We start from the raw sequence: 21,784 nt of genomic DNA on the forward strand, positions 1-21,784 counted from the left end.
GGGGGGGGGGGGGGGGAGAGGAAAGGAAGGAAGGAAGGAAGGAAGGAAGGAAGGAAGGAAGGAAGGAAGGAAGGAAAAAAAACTGGGCTGTAGGCAAGCCTATAGGGCACTTTCATTAGTAATTGATGTAAGATGGTCCAACTCATTGTGTTTGCTGGGTTCTGAGTTCTACAAGAAAGTGGGCTAAGCAAGCCAGTAGGCAACACCTCTCCATGGCATCTGTAGTAGCTCCTGGCTCCAAGTTTGTACTCTGCCTGAGTTCTACTCCTGATTTCGTTTAGCTATGGACTAAGATGTGTGAGTGTGAAACAAATAAAATAAACTCTTTTCTCCCCAAATGGCTTTTTATCATAGCAACAGTAACCCTAACTATGTCAGACAGTAACATCTAAAAAACACAAATCCCAACCCCTTTTATTATACCAGGCTGGCTTCCAATTCACAGAGATCCCAAATACTAAAACTGAATGCAGGCACCACTATGTCTTGAAAGATAGTTTTAATGATCAGATTTTAATTACTAATTAAAAGGAATTGAATTACTTTCAAAGGAAGCTACACAAGCTCACAACGGATATATATTCTACACTGCTGACATTCTTCTAAATTTCAGGAACAATCTAGATTATCCGCACATAAATAAATAAAATAAATAAATACGGAATGTCTTAGCTATAGGAATTATAATAAATTCCTTACCTCAAAGGCCCATTCTTTTTCTTCTTCCCCATCCAAAATCAAACATGTTTCCTTATAAACCTGACCAATGTCCATGTTTAATGGAGATACATCAAATTCAAGCCGCTGCATTTCAAATCCCAATCCAACACCAATGGCTTTTATGAAGCTTTCTTTCAGTGCCTAGAGAGAAAAAGGGACATTTTCTCTTAGAGGATTCAATAGCTAAAACTTTTCATAACATTAATAGATATAGTACATTTTGATTTCTATGTTTGTTACAGCTATAAAGTTGTAATTGTTTTATTTTGCTCATTGTAACAGCACCGAAAACAATCTTAGTAGCAGTCTGTGTAAATTATTCAAGAACTCTCAAGTGTAAACTGTAATGACCAAACAATGCCATCCTCAAAGGGTTGCTAAGAGAATTAACTAAATTATAAAAACTGTGATGTGCCATTTTCTGTTAAATAAGGTTCATGTGTTTCTATAGAGTTATATGGATTTTTTAAAAAATCCAAAGTTCTCAAGAAACTGTCCATTTGTATCAAGCACTGTATGGTATTACCAGTAACTACAAATCTTTCACTCTTATTTCTAGTGAAGACAATGGAATAATTATAGAATTACAGAGGAATTGTACCCAGTGCCGGTAAAACATATCCAGCTGAGTCCATTCATCATTAAAACTTCTGATTGTTTCCCACTCCTTTTTGGTAAACTTTCTTTTCATGATATGAAAGAATTCTGGAATTGAACCACGACCTGCCAAATCAGAGAATACAGAATTAAAAATTTATTCTATTAAAAATAAACATAAAAACAAAACTTAAAAAGCTGTTGTATGACTGAAACTACTGAGGACTACCCAAACAGGAAAGGCAACTTATTCAGAAAACAATCCTAAATGAGGGTCGAATGTACCTCAGTGCTTGCCTGGAATGTGCAAGGCCCTGCATAGCCAGGCGTGGTAGTGCACGCCTTCAATCCCAGCTCTTGGGAGGGAGAGGCAGGAGGATTTCTGAGTTCCAGGCCAGCCTGGTCTACAAAGTGAGTTCCAGGACAGCCAGGGCTATACGGAGAAACACTGTCTCAAAAAACCAAAACAACAACAAAAAAAGCAAAATTCCTATTACTATAAACAAACAAAAACAAAAGAAATATTTTTGTATTGATTGTTAATTTTGATATAAATTAGAAATTAAAAGAATAACTCAAGATAACAAGCATGTGTTAGCCTAAAAGAACCAGTTTAATAAAAATTTGTGAAATTAGGAGTTAAATAATTAAGCAGAAGAACCCTAGCTTCTGAAACATGTTCCAAAAACCTTAGGAGTTGACAGTCAAACTTGTTCTAAATTTTAAACATCTAAAATGTCATACATAAGTATGACAACATATTTTTCAGAAATTCACACTAATGTTATATTTTGACCCTACTACACTACTAAAGGGAAAAAGAAAACAACTGTTTTATAATATTTTGTAACTAGAAGGTAGTTAAACAATGTATACTGCTTACTTGAAATTACTGCTGTAAAAGCAAAACCAATATATACATGTAGACTCTCAAGTAGATCTGGAACACAATAGACTGTATTCTTTGGTACTATTTAGAACTTCTGCAGTAACCATATACCTCTCCTATAGTAAGTCAGAGAAGGAAACATTAAAAACCAGTTCTTGTGCAAAAATGTTTATGAGTCTCCCAAGTTCCAACTTCAATAGTCAAGTTTCGAAACAGGTTCTCCTTCCTTAACCCAGAAATCTGTAGTACTTGAGATCATAACTATGATTCTATGACCTTGAGAATAGTATATATAACAAGACACTATTACCATTTGGGGGCATGCATCCTTTTAGTGATCCAAAGCTCATTTTCATTTTACTGAGAATTACTGGATGCCTCTTAATAATAACTGATTCATTCACTGTTTCTGGCATCTAGTCTTAAAAATGTGAAAGGGCTAAGGAAATGGTTCAATGAGTAGTTTGCTAAGGTAGTGCAGATCTGAGCTTAGATTACCCAGCACCTGTAAAAGGTATAGAAGCTACCAGTATCTATAACCTAATACTGTCAGAAAGGGCATTTGTCAGGGCACTGTTGGGAGGTAAAACTGACCCCCAGAGCTCACTGACCAGCGTTCTGATCCAGTGAGAGATTATGTCACAAACATTAAGAAAGCTATTAGTGAAAATCTACTAGCTTTAGAGTTAAGATCTCTCCTCTCCTTGGTTAGGGAAGAAGAAAGCCCTTCGCCATTGTGGAATGACACCCTGGCTTTACGCTCCACATCACGCTTCTTTTGAGAATTATATTTGGTAGTTACAATTACAGAAACTAATTAGTTTGTCAGTTCGCAGATAGATTTAGCACAGTGCTCATCACTCTGGGTAGATAAGATGTTCTTTCACAGCTGATGAATGGTCTGGAACACTGTAAGATACTGATCTGTACAACTGTTTAATCAGTTTTATTTTTGTACAGTATTAGTGACCTAAGTTATTTTGCTGTCCCGTTTTTTGTAAATCAAATGAAATTATAAAAGAGGATTCTGACCGTAGGTATTTTGTACATATGTATATATGTTGTCCAAATAAAAATAATAAATGATAAAGATTAAAAAAAAAAAAAAAGAAAGCTATTAGTGACAAGAGGAAACTGATGAAAACTTTTGGCCTCCAAATTTACAAACCCATACAACCTACAACCACAAAATTTAAAAGATAAATTCTTCTCAAGTAGACTCCGGCATAAGTAGCATATATGAAATAAAGTGAAGGAATACCTTAATTTGTATTTGGGATGCTGGCAATCAAAAAATACTATAACTCATTACTTATGGCTGAAAAAAAATACCAGTGTGTATACTTTCCTATATATTTAAGCACAAAATACACAGCAGTCAATGGTGAATCTCTAAATACTCAACTAAAGGACAGCAGCACCACCCTGTGGTGTTATGGGGGAATGCATACTGGCCAAATATTCTATTTTACTCCATAGGAAATTAGAAGAAAAACTGTTAGAAAATCCCAGTAGAAAAACCAATTTGTCTCTCAAAATATCAGCATCATTACTGGACAGACACATAGGCAAATTCTTAATATTATTTATATATATTGATTTCTACTACAATATATGTAATCATCCTATAAAATATTAAGAACACAGGTGTGTGCGCATCTGTGTGTGTATATATATATGTATATGTGTGTGTATATGTATGTATATATATACGTATATGTGTGTATGTGTATGTATATATGTGTGTATATGTATGTATATATACGTATATGTATATGTGTATATATATGTATGTGTATGTATATATGTGTGTGTATATATATATGTACATATATATATATATATATATATATACACACATATATATATATGAAAGGTATAGGACTGAAAAATGTGAATTGTCACTTAAGTTTTGAAATACTTGATCCTTCTTAGAGCTTAGTTACTAAAGAAGAATGTCAACTACTAACTAAATACATAACATAATCAAAATCACATAACTGGTTTATTTTAAACATAATAAAACCCCATAACAAAATCACCCACAACCAATACATTTTGCTACTATTGTAGGCCTATAAAAAAAAAAGTCTATTATACTACCAGAACTTCAAAGCCTATCTATATCACTCTAAAACAATGTGTCCGGTACACATGTATTATAATAACACTGTAGTGGCTATTCCTGGTTGTCAACTTGACTATATCTGGAATGAACTACAATCCAAAATTGGAAGACTCACTAGTGATCCTAATCTGGAGGCTGGGAGATAGAAGTTTCTAACCTGGATCTTGGTATGGAGATCTTGAAGTTTAGTGGCTATGAATTCCAGATTAAGACAGGGAGATCTCTGAGTTCAACTTCATCTGGGATTAAAGGTGTGGTGGCACACACCTTTAATCTGGGCCACACCTTCTGCTGGAGACTACATATGGACATTGGAAGAAGGAAGGCTCTTTCTCCTTCGCCTGCTTGCCATGTGGGTCTGAAAAACTGCTAATCCTTGGACTTCCATTCACAGTTGCTACTGACCTTTGTTGGGAGTGGGACTGCAGACTGTAAGTCATCAATAAATTCCTTTACTATATAGAGACTACCCATAAGTTCTGTGACTCTAGAGAACCCTGACTAATACAAGCATCTCAGTTAAAATTTACCATTCAGCTATAAAGAAAGCTCAAATGGTAAAGTGCTAACATACATATATAACATATATAGACCTGAGTTTAATCATCAGAACTTATGTAAAAAATACCAGCCCAGTAATACAAGTATACAGCCTCATAATTCCAGTGCTGGGGAGGAGGAAATAAGTGGAAGCCTAAGGCTCACACTATCTAGCTAGTTTAGCTTAATCAGTAAGCTACAGGTTGAAAAGATCCTATTTCAAGAGGTAGGTGGCATTTCTGAGAATGACAGCTGCTGTGGGGTGTCCTCTGGCCTCTATACATAATATCAGCACACATACATTTAAAAGCAAAGCAGTAAAATTATCCATTCTTCTCAAAGAATATGACTTATCAAGGGGAAGATGGAGGTAAGGAGTTGAGCAACATCTAATTAAAGGAAATAAAATACTGTAACATGATAAAATACATGTAACTTTGATCATTGAAAACAATGATCAAAGAAAACTAGAGAGACATGAGAAATAGTAACATGCCTGAGAATTGAAAGTAGAAAAGAACACAATAACAGTGTTATGTTTAGGAGTTTGAATTCTATTATATGTCTAATAAGAACCTATTTCATAACTTTAAAACTGTGTCCTTCTCAAAAGATCACTTAGCTCTACCTAGAGAACCAGTTAGGAGTATATATGAGGGTATGAGAGGAGACAAGAAACAGGCTTTTCCACTCTGTAGTATGTCCAGGCCTAATTTGCACCAACTACATTTAATTTATACTTATAATGCAATAGCTCCTCTAGAGAGCAATTCTGTAACAAAATCTTTTGGGATGAAAGTCAATGTACTTCAGGGTAGACTTGAACTCATAGTCTTGCTTCTGCTTCTACTTCCAAAGTGCTGGGAATACAGAAGTTTTTCAGTATACCTAATAACATTCATTTTAAATTACTTGAGTTAATTAAATTATAATTGGTTCTCAAAATATTTTAAAGTTATTTTTATTGTGGCAATTTCTATCTAAAATATTTTATAATAGAAACACAAACATGAAATTGCAAAACCATGCAAATAGAATTCTTACTATTTCCTGAACTTAAATATTTTTATACTGTTCATGGTTATTTTGTAAATACTGTTAAACTGAATCATAAAACTATACCTTTACTTCACCTAAAACTGTAAACATCTTTAACTGTAAATAAAGCTTAAGAAATGAGAAAAATACTTAATCAGGAATGTATACTACTGACAACTTGTGCTAAGATCCCAGTTAAATCTATTGGGAAATGAGCAGTACTTAGCCAACATGGCTAAGTAATAAGGGAATTCACACTCCTTTGTGATATTTCTTATGGACACACACACACACAGAATGTGGGTAAGAGAATTGTCTCCTTCGTTATGCTAATGACACTCCTCTATGCTGACTGTCTCAGGAATTGTCAATGTGTAGTACAGAGAAGGTTTCCCCTTCTATCAAAACTTATAACTTCGTCATTCACCAAGTCTGAAGGCTATTCGTAGATGAACTGCCTCACCTATTCTGGTCTAGTAAACTGCCAGTGCAGCAAACAGGTATTTACTTCTCATCATTAAGAAAAGAAGCACCCAGTCACAATTTGAAAATGAGTGGAATGGTAATGACACAACACTAGTGCCAAATGAATGGATCTCTTCCTCTGTGTTATTGGAACATAATAAGCTTTGAGCCAGTTAAACTATAAAAGGGAAGGAAAAGGCTATAATCAAAATTGATGGGTGTCAAAGAATTAATAAAGTATTAACAGGAGACAGAATCTTCAATATCTGCTTAATACTTTTCTACTATTAAAAACGTCAATTAATAATGACTTCCTTATTCAGTACTGACCACAGTCAACACCTCACAAAAAGGGTTGTAAAATCTGTTTATTTCCAGATAGGCACTGTCTAACTGTGCTATCTTTTTTTCTAAGTGTCTAATGGCCTCTCCACTAACTTCTAGTTACAGAAAAAGCTCCTATGAAGCTTCCCCAGAGCTACAAACCCATGTGGACTATTCACAAAAATAAGCCTGACTCCTCTACAGTAGCAGTTACTTTAGAACAAGCCTTCAACAATACCATTATGTTCCTTCATTGGAGCTGTGCTTCAAAAAGGTTTCTTAAAAATCCATGTTGAAACTTAATTGCCAATACAAGAGCACTGCAAGGTCATAGGGGGTACCACCTTCATTAATAAATTTATTATCCCAGTCCTCAAGGATTTCCTTGAACTCAGAACAATGAGCCTAAAGAAACTCATCTTTGTAATTCAGCCTCGCTTATTTTGTAACAAGAAAAAACAAAAATACTTAGAAAAATGACGATACCTAAAGAAAATGTAGCTAACAATTTAAAGGGGTTAAAAAGTACAGTAATATAGAATCTACTGTCTCTATAGATAAATGTTAAAGGAAATGCACCCTTTTGGTTAAATGTTTTATCAGTAAATTAAGTACTGCCAGTAAATTTACAAGTGCTTAATAGTTAAGATCTGAGACATAAAACACTTAATATGTCATAAAAATGAACCATCACCTGGAAAACTAGTCTTCATGATATCAATGCCAACTTGTACCTCAGGTTCTGCAGCAAGAACTGCATAGTCCCCTTGGTGAGAGATGTTAAAGTTGAAATTGGGATATGGATTCAACGAGTCTTTCGCAAGAACCGGCTTTCCCTTTGAAGTTCTCTGCAGACGGATATGATCCCAAGGGATATTCAATTTCTCTGCAACTAACTTCCTTATCATCAAACGACCAGCCTGTTCAGACATAAAGCACACGGTGTGTATTGCTATCTACTAATCGCATAAGTACACTGCTTAGAACGTATATTTATGGCTTCTAAGTTTCAAATTATAAACACATTCATTAGTAAACAGACGATTACTCCGTAGGCCCTGCCTCCAATTTTAGGGTAAGGCAACCTCACAAGGGAAGACTAGATGTGCGTGACCCAGGCCTCCGGGATACGAAGGCTGAAGACGGTCGCACGCACTCCGGCGGCTCCGAGACCTCAACGCCACGAGCGCACGTGGGAGTCCGCAGCCCGGCCCGCCTCCCAAAAGTCGCAGGCCTCAAGTACCAAGGCCGCCTTGGCATCGCGGGCAAACACGAACTGGCCGATGCGCTCCTTCTCCTCCGGCTGGATAGATCGCATCGCCAGAAGCCATTCGGCTCGACTTGGCAGCCAGGTACCGCAGGAGAATGCCCAACGAACGCCCTCCATGGGTGGCACCACGCACAGCCTCTTGGCGGGGAACACCATACGACCGGCTTGGTCCCCCGATCCACAAGCCAGGTACAGCAGACGCTGACGTAGCCACGCCCCATCGCTCCGGAGTCTGCGCAAAGGAGCAGCGCCTCGCAACAGACGTTACCAGGCTCCACCCCTTTTCAGGCTTCTGTGGGAAGTAGCTGGACGCCCGGCTTAGAAGTTTCACAGACCCCACCCCCACCTTTAGTGCAGGGTTGAGCGTGGGGGCGTGGCCTGACGCTGCTTCGCCCCCAACCCGTATGTCTCCTACGGAAGCCGGCAGGGCGGTTTGGGGAGGAGATTCAGAGTCAACCCAGAGCTCTGCGGCATGGCGTGACGTCTTGTGAGCTTAGCTCGCTAGCCTCGGAAAGGGCGGGACCAGAGTGTCTCAGAACCGTTTTAGCTGCTCACTCTGGAGAAAGAGCTAACGAGACAGTCGCACAAGCCAATCGCAGCCGGAGTTTACAGGCTGAGCCTGGGTGGAGACTTCACCGACTGCAGTTGCAGGTGGGTGAGCTGTGGGGTTTGAGGGAGGAGTGGGCTTGGACCGGCTTGGATCTGGCTGTTGGAGGCAAGGCTCCTACTACACTCGGTTGTGGTGCATCTCGTGAGCGCTCCGGAAAGGAAAGGACCGCAGCGAGGAGCCTTCTGCACAGGGAGTTCTATATGGTAGCGGCCGGGAGGTGACCCTTCCCTTCGTTTGCCAATGGGCCCTCCGCGGACCTCCCTGTCTACCCCAGGCCAACCGAGAACAGAATCGGTGGTGCAAGCCCTCTAAGCTTTGCTGTGCCCCTCAAGGGTTCTGCGCACCTTGATGCCTCATGCTGTTCTTCCTGCCGTCACACCGGTGCATTTCTGTTTCCTTGGTTGCTTGTGTGGATGGATGTCGGTGCTCTTCTGTGAACATCCATTTGAACAAAGTCGAGGACGAGTTAGGGTCCATGGAAAAGTTGGTCTCTGCAGATGAAAGTGGATTTCGCGGATGATGGTAGATAGGTGTCATGCTGAGTCAACCTTTCTAAGGCGACCAGGAAGTATCTGGGAAAGCTCGCAATAATCTAATCTACACAACCACTGTCCATTAGTTCTGTATTCCTAGAGATGGGTTTAGTCTGATCTGTACTTATTCCCATTAACATTTTTTGTGATATTACACACCCCTCGAGTCTTCTGCAGCTACATGGCAGTTTGAGTCACTCACACACAGACATTGCTATCTTGATATAACCCCTTATCTGTTAAAAGCGTGAGGTGCTATTTAAGATGTGAATATTGCAAAGTCCTCATAATGTGACAAGGTATCTGAAGCACACAGAAAAAGCTACAGTAAGCAATGTGGGGATGAATAAAGACAGCAAGCACTAATACCCTTACCAGTAATTATAATAATTCAAGTTTCTGTTTTTCATCCTATGTAGCTAAGAATCCTGTTATAGTGTCTTTCCCCGTGTTTTGGATGATAGTGTGGTGACATGGGACAGAGCAGTTCAAGTAGGACAAAAGAGGAACATGACTAGGTTCATGATGACTGGAGGTAATGGTACCAGAAGAGTATTGTCAAGCTTGTTATCCTGGATAAGGAGTAGAAAATTACAGTGGTGCCTAGGGGAGAATAAGAAGTCAAGGCATGGGGATTTTTTGTTTGATGTGTATTTAAAGATAAGAGTACTGGAATTTGCATGTTATGCTAAGTGTCTGACAGAGAAGGAGAAATTTTTAATGTCTATGCCAGAGACAGACAGACAGACAGAGACCTGATCGCCATTCTAGCAATCACTCCAGAGGGATGGACCATATTTGCTTTTTGCCATGTCACTGAGCTGGAGATGCAACTTCATATTAAGCGGGGTGGAGATAGCTCAGCTGTTAAGAGAACTGTCTGCTCTTCCAGAGGGCTTTTGAGTTCAATTCCAAGCAACCACGTGAAGGCTTACAACCATCTACCCTGGGATCCGATGATGCGCTCTTCTGGCATGCAGGTGTACATACAGATAGAGCATTCATTTACATAAAATAAGTAAATTAAAAACAAAAAACAAAACACTCATGTCTAGCTATGCACTGTCCTGGGTTTAAAATAGTACCTTCCACAATAATTACTCTAAATGTTCCAACAAATAACCTTCTTTCAACTTATGTCACTTATGAGCTACAAATATATTCTAAAAATGGAACATCAAATCACTGCCACATTAGAAGTTAATGGTTCTTGACATTAGAATCATAGGTCCTTTACTTGTTTTCTGCGTCCCTGTCTTCTGGGAACAGTAATGGCTACCTATAACTTTTTAAAACCAAAAGACTCCTTTTTCATGTGAGGGCTTTATATAATTTCTCTATTGATTTACCTTCTCATCATTTAGGTATCAATACATCCTCAAAAAGATTAGTATTGTAGTGGGTGAGGGCCAGCCCTCCAGAGTCAGGGTATTTGAGCTTTCCACGCACTCATTGTATGTGACCTTATGCAAAGTACTTATTTCCCCGTCTATAAAATAGAGATAATAATAGGTTTTGATTTGTATAAGTAGCTAGAGGATTTAAAGAGAATACAAAATATGCAGAAGTAGCAGCACTAGATAATAAACACAAAAAGAAAGAAAATATAGAAAGTGTGGTGTATGTATGTCTGCCATATTCTCCAAAACAGCTCTATTTCCACTAGATCATATCCGTTCCTTAATTGGCACTGGAGCTTACTTCTTCAGGATTCCTGCATAGACAGAAGACCAGCTGAAACTGAGAAACTACTAGATTACAGATAGCTATTTTGGGTTTAGCCTGTAAGTCATTCCAAAAGTCCAGGTTATAATATATAATCCGGTGTGTGTGTGTGTGTGTGTGTGTGTGTGTGTGTGTGTGTGTGTGTGTGTGCATGCAGAGAGAGAAAGAGAGGTGGGAGAATCATTTCATAAGTTCTGTGGTGCTAGAGAACACTGATTAATACAGTGCTTTTACATAACTTCTATAGTAAACTCCATATCTAGATATTAGTGATTGGATGCTCTAATAAAATAAAGTCCAGATGAAGTAGAACACAGCCCCGCCTTATTTTAATTTATCTTATAAATTACTTAATAAAATCATTACTTTATAACAAGGATTTGTTGTTAAGCCTAATTCTTGAGCTATTAAAATTTTAAACTAATTTTTATGATTTCAATATAGTCTGTTTTGAAGTCACTTCCATGAATACATAGCATATGTGTTCTTCTGCATAGTAGTTAGTTATGAAGGAATAGCACAGAGAGAGTGTGTGGATTAATTTGGAATTATGCTTTAAGACACAGGATGCGACAGCTCACTCCTGTGAGAGGTTGAGTAAAGGATTGCCAACTAAAAGTCAGCCTGCTAAATATAGTGAATTCTTCCAAATGCCTCTGGCAGTTCTCTCTCTCGTATCTTAACCATGATAACCTTAACCATATTGTAGAGTAATGTCAGCACTTTCTTTACTGTGCCCCCTCACATGTATCTGGTGCAGAAACCCAGGATGCATATAAGAGTTTTGTCAAAGATGTATGCAAGAGAGGTGCAGTATAAATAAGAGTTTGGTTTTTTTTTTTTTTTTTTTTTTTTTTTTTTTTTGGTGCAGAAGAGAGAAAATATCCAGAGGCTTCTGAAAGAGGCCAAAGCAGACAGACAGACAGACAGACAGACAGAGAGAGAGAACATGGCCAGTAGGGTGGCTATGGCCCAGGCTATCTGATAAAAGGGAGACTAGCCAAAGATAGAGAATAGAGAGAGTGAGAATAGCAAAAGCCCAGAATAGTGAGAATAGTTGTAAGGAGGAGGAGTAGCTGAGGGCCAGAAAGGCCATGACACCTTCCAAGGTAAAGTATAAATAAGAACCATTGAAGAGTTAGAGGTGGAGAATGTTCTTGGAAATGTTCTACCTTTATGACCTAAACATGGCCTCTCTCCCTATCTTTCTGTGTACAAGGGAGTCTGCCTGACCCTTACTTCCTCACTTGTACTGCCAGGATTGTTGTATCACTGAGAAGCTACAAAAGTTCTAACCATTTTTTGGTCTGCCAATATTTACCTGTTAACAGGAGTGGAAGTTTTAAATATATAGTCATTGTCCAGTTTACTATATAAGGATCTAAAGACTTTGGTTTGAGATATGGATATGGATGCTGAATTTAAACTCTTATTGTCAGAATTTCATTTTACATCTGATTCTTTTCTTTGTGTACTGACATATTGCATGTTTTTCACATCCAAAACAAAAGAATAGAGTTACAAAGTACCTACTTACTCTTCTAAGCCCGACCTTGCTGAATTTCTTTAAAAAATAACTGAGAGACCAAAGACCAAAGAAATGGCAGTGGGTAAAACACATGTCTTGCAGCCATGAAGAATTGAATGTGATCCTTTTCTTGTGTCAAGTGCATCTGTAATCCTAGTGCTTAGAAGAGACAGGAGGCAGAGAGATGAGAATCCCCAGAAGTTTTTGGGTCAGCTATCCTGATGTACACAGTGCCAAATAACAAGAAACTGCTTCAAATAAAATGGAAGGTTGGGCACAGATACCAGAGTCTGTCATCTAATCTCAACATGCACTATGACACATGCAACACCACCACCATCAATAGAAAAGAAAATTTATGCAAACCGTGTCCTTTCCTTTTAAGCCCATTTTAATGCTCCACATTCCCCACCTCTAACTCTTCAATGGTTCTTATTTATACTTTACCTTAAAGAGGCCATTGACGATGTCAAACATCAGATGACCCCAACCACAGCTGCCTGCAATCCAACTAGCTGTAGTTCTGTGAAAACCCAAAGCAACAAGCTCCAGCTAAGCCCCAGTACCCTGAAAGGAATAAATGGTCCTTAGCCACTGAGTGTTGGGAGATTTTAAAGCAGTGGATAATCAGGAAAGAGAGACATTGGTGGATTTGTTTTCCCATTCTCTGATTTCCCTAGTTCTCAGTCTTTTTTTCTGTTTCTCATTTCTATAATTTTAGATGTTAGCACTTTTGTGTTTGTAGCTGAACTTGTTATTTGGAAAGTTAATGAGTATCTGGCTCTGCTGTTTTGCATTCTTTACCTTATATTTAGAAACTCCTTTTACAATACTTAGTACCAGTATGCTGTTTTTCTTTCTGCTTTCAAATAGGTCAAGTAGGACCAACATTTGCTTTTCTTTCTTACTAAGAGCCATTGTCTTAGTTAGGGTTTCTGTTGCTGTGAAGAGACAGCATGACCACAGCAACTCTTATAAAGTAAAGCATTTAATTGACACTGGCTTACAGTTGAGGATTAGTCTTTTGTCATCATGTCAGGAAGCATTAGGGCTCACAGGTAGACAAGGTGCTGGCACAGGAGCCAGATTTCTAAATCCAGATGGGAAGGCCACAGAGAGAAAGAGTGACACTGGTCCTGGCTTGAGCATTTGAAACTTCCAAGCTCACCCCCAATGATAACATTTACTCTTAACAAGGCCATGCCTATTCCCAAAAGGCTATACCTTCTAATAGTGTCACACCTTTACAAGCCTTGGGGCCACTTTTATTCAAACCACTATAGCCATAAAGTGGCTAATACCACCAAACTGGAGGCTTTTTTTCCCCCTTAAGCCAGTTCTCTTGTGAAAGTCAGGGTTAGGGTTAAAGGTAGAAGATATGTAGTATGTACATCACTATCAGCATTTTAATCCTGATTTCGCTAGAGGACATCATTTGTAGAAGGACAGGGATGTATAGAGTATATACTAAAATAAGAACTACTTCAAGAGTAATACTTTAATAACAATAGGATGAGGCATGTAGTGAAAGCCTAAAGAAGGGAAGTATTCATATAGTTTAACAGTCACCCCTACAACCATAAATGTCAGGTCTCAATTGCATACTTCTCTATTCAAATACACATTTATGAAAATTCAAAAATAATTTAGTGTTAAATATTATGAAAAATAAATGTTTAAAGTAAGGTTTACTATCATATTGCTGTTGTTGAATGTTGTTATAATTTCACACCATGAGTACATTTTTTTTATATTCATCATGGGGGATTGTGACAAAGATGGATGTCAGGAAGATAGTTTGGTGGGGTTCTCTTCCCCCACTTCATATGGGGTTACCAGCTTGCATGGCAAGAGTTTTTACCTGAGAAGTTGTGTTGCTAGAGGTCAAATTAAATCTGCAAATATCATTAGCTTCCTATCACACTTTTTTTTATTCTAGTTCTAAGGTGGAATTAGCTATGGATAATTCATACAATTTAAATGAACAAAGCTCATGGAATGGAATCGCATCTGAGAAGAAAAAGAATTACCTTGCATCAGAAGATCACGGACAGAAAATCTTAAGTGTGCTACAGAGTTTTAGAGAACAGAATGTCTTTTATGACTTCAAAATAATCATGAAAGAAGAAATAATCCCATGTCATCGTTGTGTATTGGCTGCGTGCAGTGACTTTTTCAGGTACTGTACTCCCATCTATGCCTTAGATTTTATATATGAAATAAATTATATATTATCTTTTACAACCATACTCATTGCCCCCTGAGCATGCTATAATAATGGTTAATTCTTAATAAAAAGACTTAATTAGAAATCGATTATTAATAGCTTTTGAATAGGGAATCTTCTCTTTTTTTGACCATGAAAAGATTGCTTTATTCCCTGAAAATATTCTCAACAGAGAACATCATAAACAAGGCTTTTTTACCATTAAGAAATCAATATGTGCACAAAGTGGGAATTACTGCAAAATTAAGAGACTTCTTTTAGACAGCTCACATGTTCAAAGTTTAAAAATGATTTAAGAATGACTTAAAAACTGTGCAAGTACAAGTGTCTTTAAATGTTATAACCAGCCGGGCATTGGTGGCACACGCCTTTAATCCCAGCACTTGGGAGACAGAGGCAGGCAGATTTCTGAGTTTGAGGCCAGCCTGGTCTACAGAGTGAGTTCCAGGACAGCTAGGGATACACAGAGAAGCCCTGTATTGAAAAAAAAAAGTTATAATCCATATACAGGATGCACTACTCCACATGAAGGAACTTGCCTACTATGGAAGCAAACACCAGCTTTAGAAAAACACACAGTAGCTTGAAAAGAACAGTCTTTACAAGAAAGATTTGAACTTTGCCCTCTGTGATTGTTAGAAAAACATAAGCACTTCAGTCTTTATATAGAAAACAAACAGAGCCAAGTCACATTTCTTTCTCATTGTTAACTTCTGAAATAAAAACAGTACTACTTTTTAAAACTACTTCATGTAGTCTGTCAGTATAGAATAGTGTCACATTATATAAATAACCCTGCAACGAGATTCGATATCTAAAACTGTATAGTTTACTAGCCTCAAATGTAATATACTATATGTTAGCTGCATAACAGTGGTGAACTTGATCTTATGAAGGCATTAATGTTCACACAATTGTTATTTAGCTTTAGCATAACTGGTAGTATGGTTCAAATAGCATTGGAAAAATTATTAAGGCAGTCACACGGTTTCTAAAATAGTGCTTGAAATCCGATAATACACAGAACATTTCACATTCTTTTTCTCCCCTCAAGACAGTAAAGAATCAAATGAATGGAGCTTCAGTGGTACAAATAACCCTCCCACCCACCCACCCACCTCCCTGTTACAAGACCACTAAGAAATTAACAGAATCACAGTGAGCCATGAGGCCACTAATGACAATCGTATTTATAAGTATAAGCATATAGAAATTCCCATTTTACAAGTAAAAGTGCACAGAGATCATTACAAAGTCTCACTAAACTTTATCTGGTTCAAACAAAAGCGTCACTTAGAAACAAACTATCATTAAAATAATTAAAGGAGATTGTTAAAAGATGAAGGTTCATCAAACTTCTCATAAATTCACTAATGAAAGTAAAATGGACCCAGACAGGTCTTTAGTTTGATCTTTGAATTTGAAGATGCACCACTGCACATGGTAGAGCTCTAGAAGCCACCTGCCAAAGCTACATCACAGCTGTGGAGGTGCCACACTTAGAGGCGGAGCACTGAGATGGCACATAAAGCCCTTTGTGGGACTACTACTGTAGTGGTAGTGTTGGCAATTTAGACACTCGATTTTAAGGCAGCATTTGAATGGAAGCAGCTGACTTTTTACAATAGTCCCTTCAGTGTTATCATGCCAGGACTTCAGTGCTGACCAGATTCTCCCAGACTGAGGTGCTGAAGATGTGTCACATTTCACAGAGTCGTTAACTGGGCTGTAGGCTAGAGCAAAGATGTTTTCTTTCTTATCCTAAATACTTAAAGTTCACAGACTGTCTTCTTGTCAAAACTGGACTGTTTGCAGTGGAGAAGTTTTAGCAGCATACACAGATACTAAGATGGAAACATTAGTGCTGAGGTGTCTGACAAAGTGATCTGCACTACAAATGCAAAATGAAACAAAGCTTTGACAAGAACAGGGGATTACAAAGACATGCCAGAAAACTATAAGCCCAGATCACGCAAGACATGCAACAGGATGTTAAGCAAGCACAGAAGTGGTGCAGGCAGACAGTGACAAATGGCAAGGGTTCTAATAGACGATGAATCTAAAAGCCAATTAAACAGAGCTGATGAACTTAATAGAGAATCTTAAACTGCAGCTGTAAAAACAAGAGTTCTCCCAGGATGGTTTCCCAAAGATCTTTAAAATTCGTACCTTGAGCTATTCTGGGTAGGGTTCATATGGGGTTAACTTTGAGGAATCCATGAATGATACCATCTTAGCAAAAGGTGAAATGACAAGTTGAAAAAGATTGAAGCTGAGTTACGCCATTTCCTAGGAGAGGAACTGCAGCCCAGAAGGCTTTTTTTTCTCCTTCCATGCATGTCATATCAGCATTGAGGAAGCTGAGAAAGGAAGATTGCCATGATGATAGTAGGTTTCTGTTGCGATGAGGTCAGATGTATTATTACAATACCGTGGCAATTGTCTCCTGGACAATAAAGAAACGGGTATCTTTTGCTGACACGCTGCAGTCAGTCATCCTAGTCATACTGCAGTAAACTCAAGTCCTAACTGCTACTCTATATTAGGACCAGTTTTGGAAGAAATATTAAGTAGGGTTTTAATCTCCCACCAAATTGGTAAAAACTGAGTAAGATTTAATATATGAAGCAAAATAGTAATTATATTGCATTTATGATTTGTTTAAGTTGGGGACTGAACCTAGGGCCTTACGCTGTTCTATTTTAAATCATTAATTCAAACCCTGCATTATAAACATGTAATTCAAAATCTGCAGTATTGCTATCTGCTGCTTACCGAACGCCTGCCTCTGTGGGGTTTTGCTTTGAATTTCGAGTTCAGTGATTCACAATGTCCTTGATCAGGGAGGCTCCAGCAGTCTTGAACTAGCTGTTTTCTTAGTGTAACTCTTTTCTTTTTGTTTCTTCATATATTCTGAGGCATGCTTTGAGCTCTACTGGGACCCCCACTGTTACATTCTGTTGATCTTGGGCCTCCTTTGTCTTCCCTTCTTTTGAGCACAGCTTTCCTTCCATGTAACTTTTAGAGTGTTCCTTGTCCTTATAGATGTGGCCTCTTCCCTAGGTCCTGTGAAGGCTCTATGCCCCAATATAGGGGAATGCCAGGACCAGGAATGGGAGTGGGTGGGTTGGGCAGAAGGGGGAGGAGGGAGGGGATAGGGAATTTTTGGAGGGGAAACTAGGAAAGGGAATAACATTTGAAATATAAATAAAGAAAATATCTAATAAAAAAAATTTTTTAAATGTGGCCTCTTATTCACAGGCCTCTGTCTTTTTAATGGTTTAAATACTTAGTTTTTTAGTATATATGCCCTAATCTAAATCCCAGGTCTCCTGCTTACTATTCATGTGACCTTATGCAAATCACTTACCCTTATTAGAGACCTAGGTCTCCTTACTAGTGACAAGGAAATTAGAAAAGTAAAAAATAAGAATTAATACATGATGTCATTCTGGAGATTATAAAGGAACTTATATATAAATTGTTAGCATATTTTATTTTACACATGGTTAATGTTAGTCAATAAAGTTCTTGTTCCATAACATAGGAAAACACAGAAAGATCCTGTTCTGTGTATTCAGCATGATTTTTCTGCAATGTTTTCTAGCTACTTCAACAAAAAGTTCTTGTAAACATTTGAATTTGCAATCTTCTGCTCTTATCAAACTTACTTTTTAGATAAATAGTTCTGGGTGTTAATTCTTTGATGTTAATTCTTTGGGTCTTAATTTTTTTTCCATGTATATAATGTGTGCAGATGGGCAGTTGTCAATTATAAAGCTAAATAAATTTAAGAGTATTAGTAAATAATACACAACAAAATGTAGTCTTAAGCACTTTGCTCACTTTTGAGTCTGCTTCTCATTGTTAAACTTACTATTAAAATAGAATGATAGTTTTCATTTTTAATTTTAAACATTTTTTTGGTTTCCATCATACATATTTATTGTATATGATATTGTGTCATACAAGGGCATTACACACAGGTATATATTGTTTATATAGAATATCCTCCATGCCCCTCCTGTAGACCACCTTGTTCCCTGAGTCATTTCGCTTTATGTCATAAGCACAAACAGAATTTTGTGTTTAGATAGAAAAATCTAGAAACAACAAACAACAAAGTATGTATTTGTTTCTTTGGGATTGGTTTAATTAGCTTAATACAATTTCTTCAATTGTATCCATTTTCCTGCAAACCAAGAGACTTCCTTTTTCTTTATGTCTGAAAACAATCTGCTGTGTACATTATGTCCATTAGAAAAATCTGTTCTGTTGATGGACACCTAGGTTCCATCATTGAATTCTAAGCGTTCTTTCTTTTTTTTTTTTAATTGGGTATTATCTTTATTTACATTGCAAATGTTATCCCCTTTCCTGCCACCCTAAAAACCCTATTCCAGCCCCCTTCCCCTGCTTTAATGAGGGTGTTCCCCTACCCACTTCCACCTCCCCATCCTGGCATTCCCCTATACTGGGGCATTTGGCCACCATAGGAACAAGGGCCTTTTCTCCTATTGATGACTAACAAGGCCATCCTCTGCTACATATGCAGTTGGAGCCATGGGTACCTTCATGTATACTCCTTGGTTGGTGGTTTGGTCCCTGGGAGCTCTGGGAAGTCTGGTTAGTTGATATTATTGTTCTTCCTATGGGGTTGCAAACTCCTTCAGCTCCTTCAGTCCTTTCTCTAACTCCTCAGTTGAGGACCCCGTGCTCAGTCCAATGGTTTGCTGATAGAATCCACCTCTGTATATCTCAGGCACTGGCAGAGCCTCTCAGGAAACAGCTATATCAGGCTCCTGTCTGCATGCACTTCTTGGCATCCATAAATAGTGTCTGGGTTTGGTGACTGTATATGGGATGGATGTCCAGGTAGGGCAGTCTCTGGATGACCTTTCCTTCATTCTCTGCTCCATGCTTTGTCTCCGTATTTGCTCCCATGAATATTTTGTTCCCCCTTCTAAGGACTTTGACCCTCCTTCTTATTGTGCTTCATATGGTTTGGTGAATTGTATCTTGGGTATTCTGAGCCTTTGGGTTAATATCCACTTATCAGTGAGTACATACCATGTGTGTTCTTTTGTGACTGGATTACCTCATTCAGGATAATAGTTTCTACTTCCATCCATTTGCCTAAGAATTTCATGAAGTCATTGTTTTTAATGGATGAGTAGAACTCCATTGTGTAAATATACCATACTTTTTGTATCCATTCCTCAGTTGAAGAACATCTATGTTCTTTCTATCTTTTGGCTATTATAAATAAGGCTTCTAGAAGCATAGTGGAGCATGTATCCTTGTTTTATGTTGGAGCATCTTTTGGGTATATGCCCAGGAATGTTATAGCTGGGTCCTCAGGTAATATGTCCAATTTTCTGAAGAACGGTCAGACTGATGTCCAGAGTAGTACTACCAGCATGCAATCCCAGCAACAATAGAAGAGTGTTTCTGTTTCTCCACGTTTGCTGTTAACTGAGTTTTTGATCTTAGCCATTCTGACTGGTATGAGGTAGAATCTCAGGGTTGTTTTGATTTGAATTTCCTGATGAATAAAAATGTTGAACATTTCTTTAGGTGCATCTCCGCAATTTGATATTCCTCAGTTGAAAATTTTTTTTGTTTAGCTCTATACCCCATTTTTAATAGGGTTATTTGGTTCTATGGAGTCTAACTTCTTGAGCTCTTTATATATATTAGATATTAGCCCTCTATCGGATTTAGGATTTGTAAAGATCTTTTTCCTGTATGTTGGTTGCCGTTTTGTCCTATTGACAGTGTCCTTTGCCTTACAAATGCTTTGTAATTTTATGAGGTCCCATGTGCCTATTGTTGATCTTAGAGCATAAGTCATTGGTGTTCTGTTCAGGAAATTTTTCCCTGTACCCATGTGTTCGAGGCTCTTCCCCACTTTCTCTTCTGTTAGTTTCAGTGAATCTAATTTTATCTGGAGGTCCTTGATCCACTTGGACTTGAGCCTTGTACAGGGAGATAAGAATGGATCAATGTGCATTCTTCTGCATGCTGACAGCCAATTGAATGAGCATTATTTGTTGAAAATGCTGATTTTTCCCCCATTGGATGGTTTTAGCTCCTTTGTCAAATATCAAGTAACCATAGCTGTGTGGGTTCACTTCTGGGTCTTCAATTTTATTCCATTGATCATCCTGCCTATCCTACAGTTTGTATCACTATTGCTCTATAATACAGCTTGAGTTCAGGGATGGTGATTCCCCTAAAAGTTCTTTTATTGTTGAGAATTGTTTTCCCTATTTTGGGTATTTCATTATTCCAAATGAATTTGCCAATTGCTCTTTCTAACTTTATGAAGAATTGAGTTTAAATTTTGATGGTGATTGCATTGAATCTGTAGATTGCTTTCGGCAAGATGACCATTTTTATTATATTAATCCTGCCAATCCATGAGCATGGGAGATCTTTCCATCTTCTGAGATCTTCTTTGATTTCTTTCTTCAAATACTTGAAGTTCTTGCTTGGTTAGAGTCATAGCAAGATATGTAATATTTTTTGTGACTTGAATGAAGGGTGTTACTTCCCTGATTTCTTTCTCAGCCTGTTTATCCTTTGAGTAGAGGAAGGCTAGTGATTTGTTTGAGTTAATTTTATATCCAGCCACTTGGCTGAAGTTGTGTATCAGATTTAAGAGTTCTCTGGTGGAACTTTTGGGGTCACTTAATTATACTCTCATATCCTCTGCAAATAGTGTTTGATATGTTGTTGACTTCTTCCTTTCCAATTTGTATCTCTTTGATCCCCTTTCGTGTTCTAATTGCTTTGGCTAGAACTTCGAGTACTATACTGAATAGATAGGGAAAGAGGGGCAGCCTTGTCTAGTCCCTGATTTTAATGGGTTGCTTCAAGTTTCCCTCCGTTTAGTTTGATGTTGGCTACTGGTTTGCTGTATATTGCTTTCACTGTGTTTAGCTATGGGCCTTGAATTCCTGATCTTTCCAAGACTTTTATCATGAAGGTGTGTTGAATGTTGTCAAATGCTTTTTCAGCATCTAATGAGATGACCACGTGTTTTTTTTTCCCCCTTGAGTTTGTTTATGTAGTGGATTACATTGATGAATTTCCATATATTAAACCACCCCTGCATCTTTTGAATGAAGCCTTCTTGATCATGATGGGTGATTTTTTTTTTTTTTTTTTTTTTTTTTTTTTTTTTT

At 37.9% G+C, this 21,784-nt stretch overlaps 2 protein-coding genes across 6 annotated transcripts in view; one reads left to right on the forward strand and one right to left on the reverse strand.

The window, feature by feature from the left end:
• Nucleotides 1–8,209, reverse strand: part of Aasdhppt (aminoadipate-semialdehyde dehydrogenase-phosphopantetheinyl transferase) — a 25,316-nt gene extending 17,107 nt beyond the window's left edge. The window contains exons 1-4 of one of the 2 annotated variants that reach the window (XM_029481526.1): nt 7,945–8,209; nt 7,396–7,621; nt 1,322–1,443; nt 700–861 (exon numbers count right to left, since the gene is read on the reverse strand). In XM_029481526.1, the coding sequence (XP_029337386.1) occupies nt 700–861; nt 1,322–1,443; nt 7,396–7,621; nt 7,945–8,127 (693 nt within the window). In that variant the 5' untranslated portion in view covers nt 8,128–8,209. The remainder of the gene's footprint in view (nt 1–699; nt 862–1,321; nt 1,444–7,395; nt 7,622–7,944) is intronic. The other variant, XM_021171937.2, reaches the window with a different exon arrangement.
• A 74-nt stretch (nt 8,210–8,283) lies between these two features.
• The window catches only part of Kbtbd3 (kelch repeat and BTB domain containing 3), a 20,896-nt gene continuing 7,395 nt past the window's right edge, over nt 8,284–21,784 (forward strand). The window contains exons 1-3 of one of the 4 annotated variants that reach the window (XM_029481522.1): nt 8,639–9,649; nt 10,781–10,898; nt 14,307–14,546. In XM_029481522.1, the coding sequence (XP_029337382.1) occupies nt 14,326–14,546 (221 nt within the window). In that variant the 5' untranslated portion in view covers nt 8,639–9,649; nt 10,781–10,898; nt 14,307–14,325. The other 3 variants (XM_029481524.1, XM_021172930.2, XM_029481523.1) reach the window with 3 other exon arrangements.

This window comes from Mus caroli, chromosome 9 (genome assembly GCF_900094665.2).
Source record: "Mus caroli chromosome 9, CAROLI_EIJ_v1.1, whole genome shotgun sequence".
NCBI classification, from domain to species: Eukaryota; Metazoa; Chordata; class Mammalia; order Rodentia; family Muridae; genus Mus; species Mus caroli.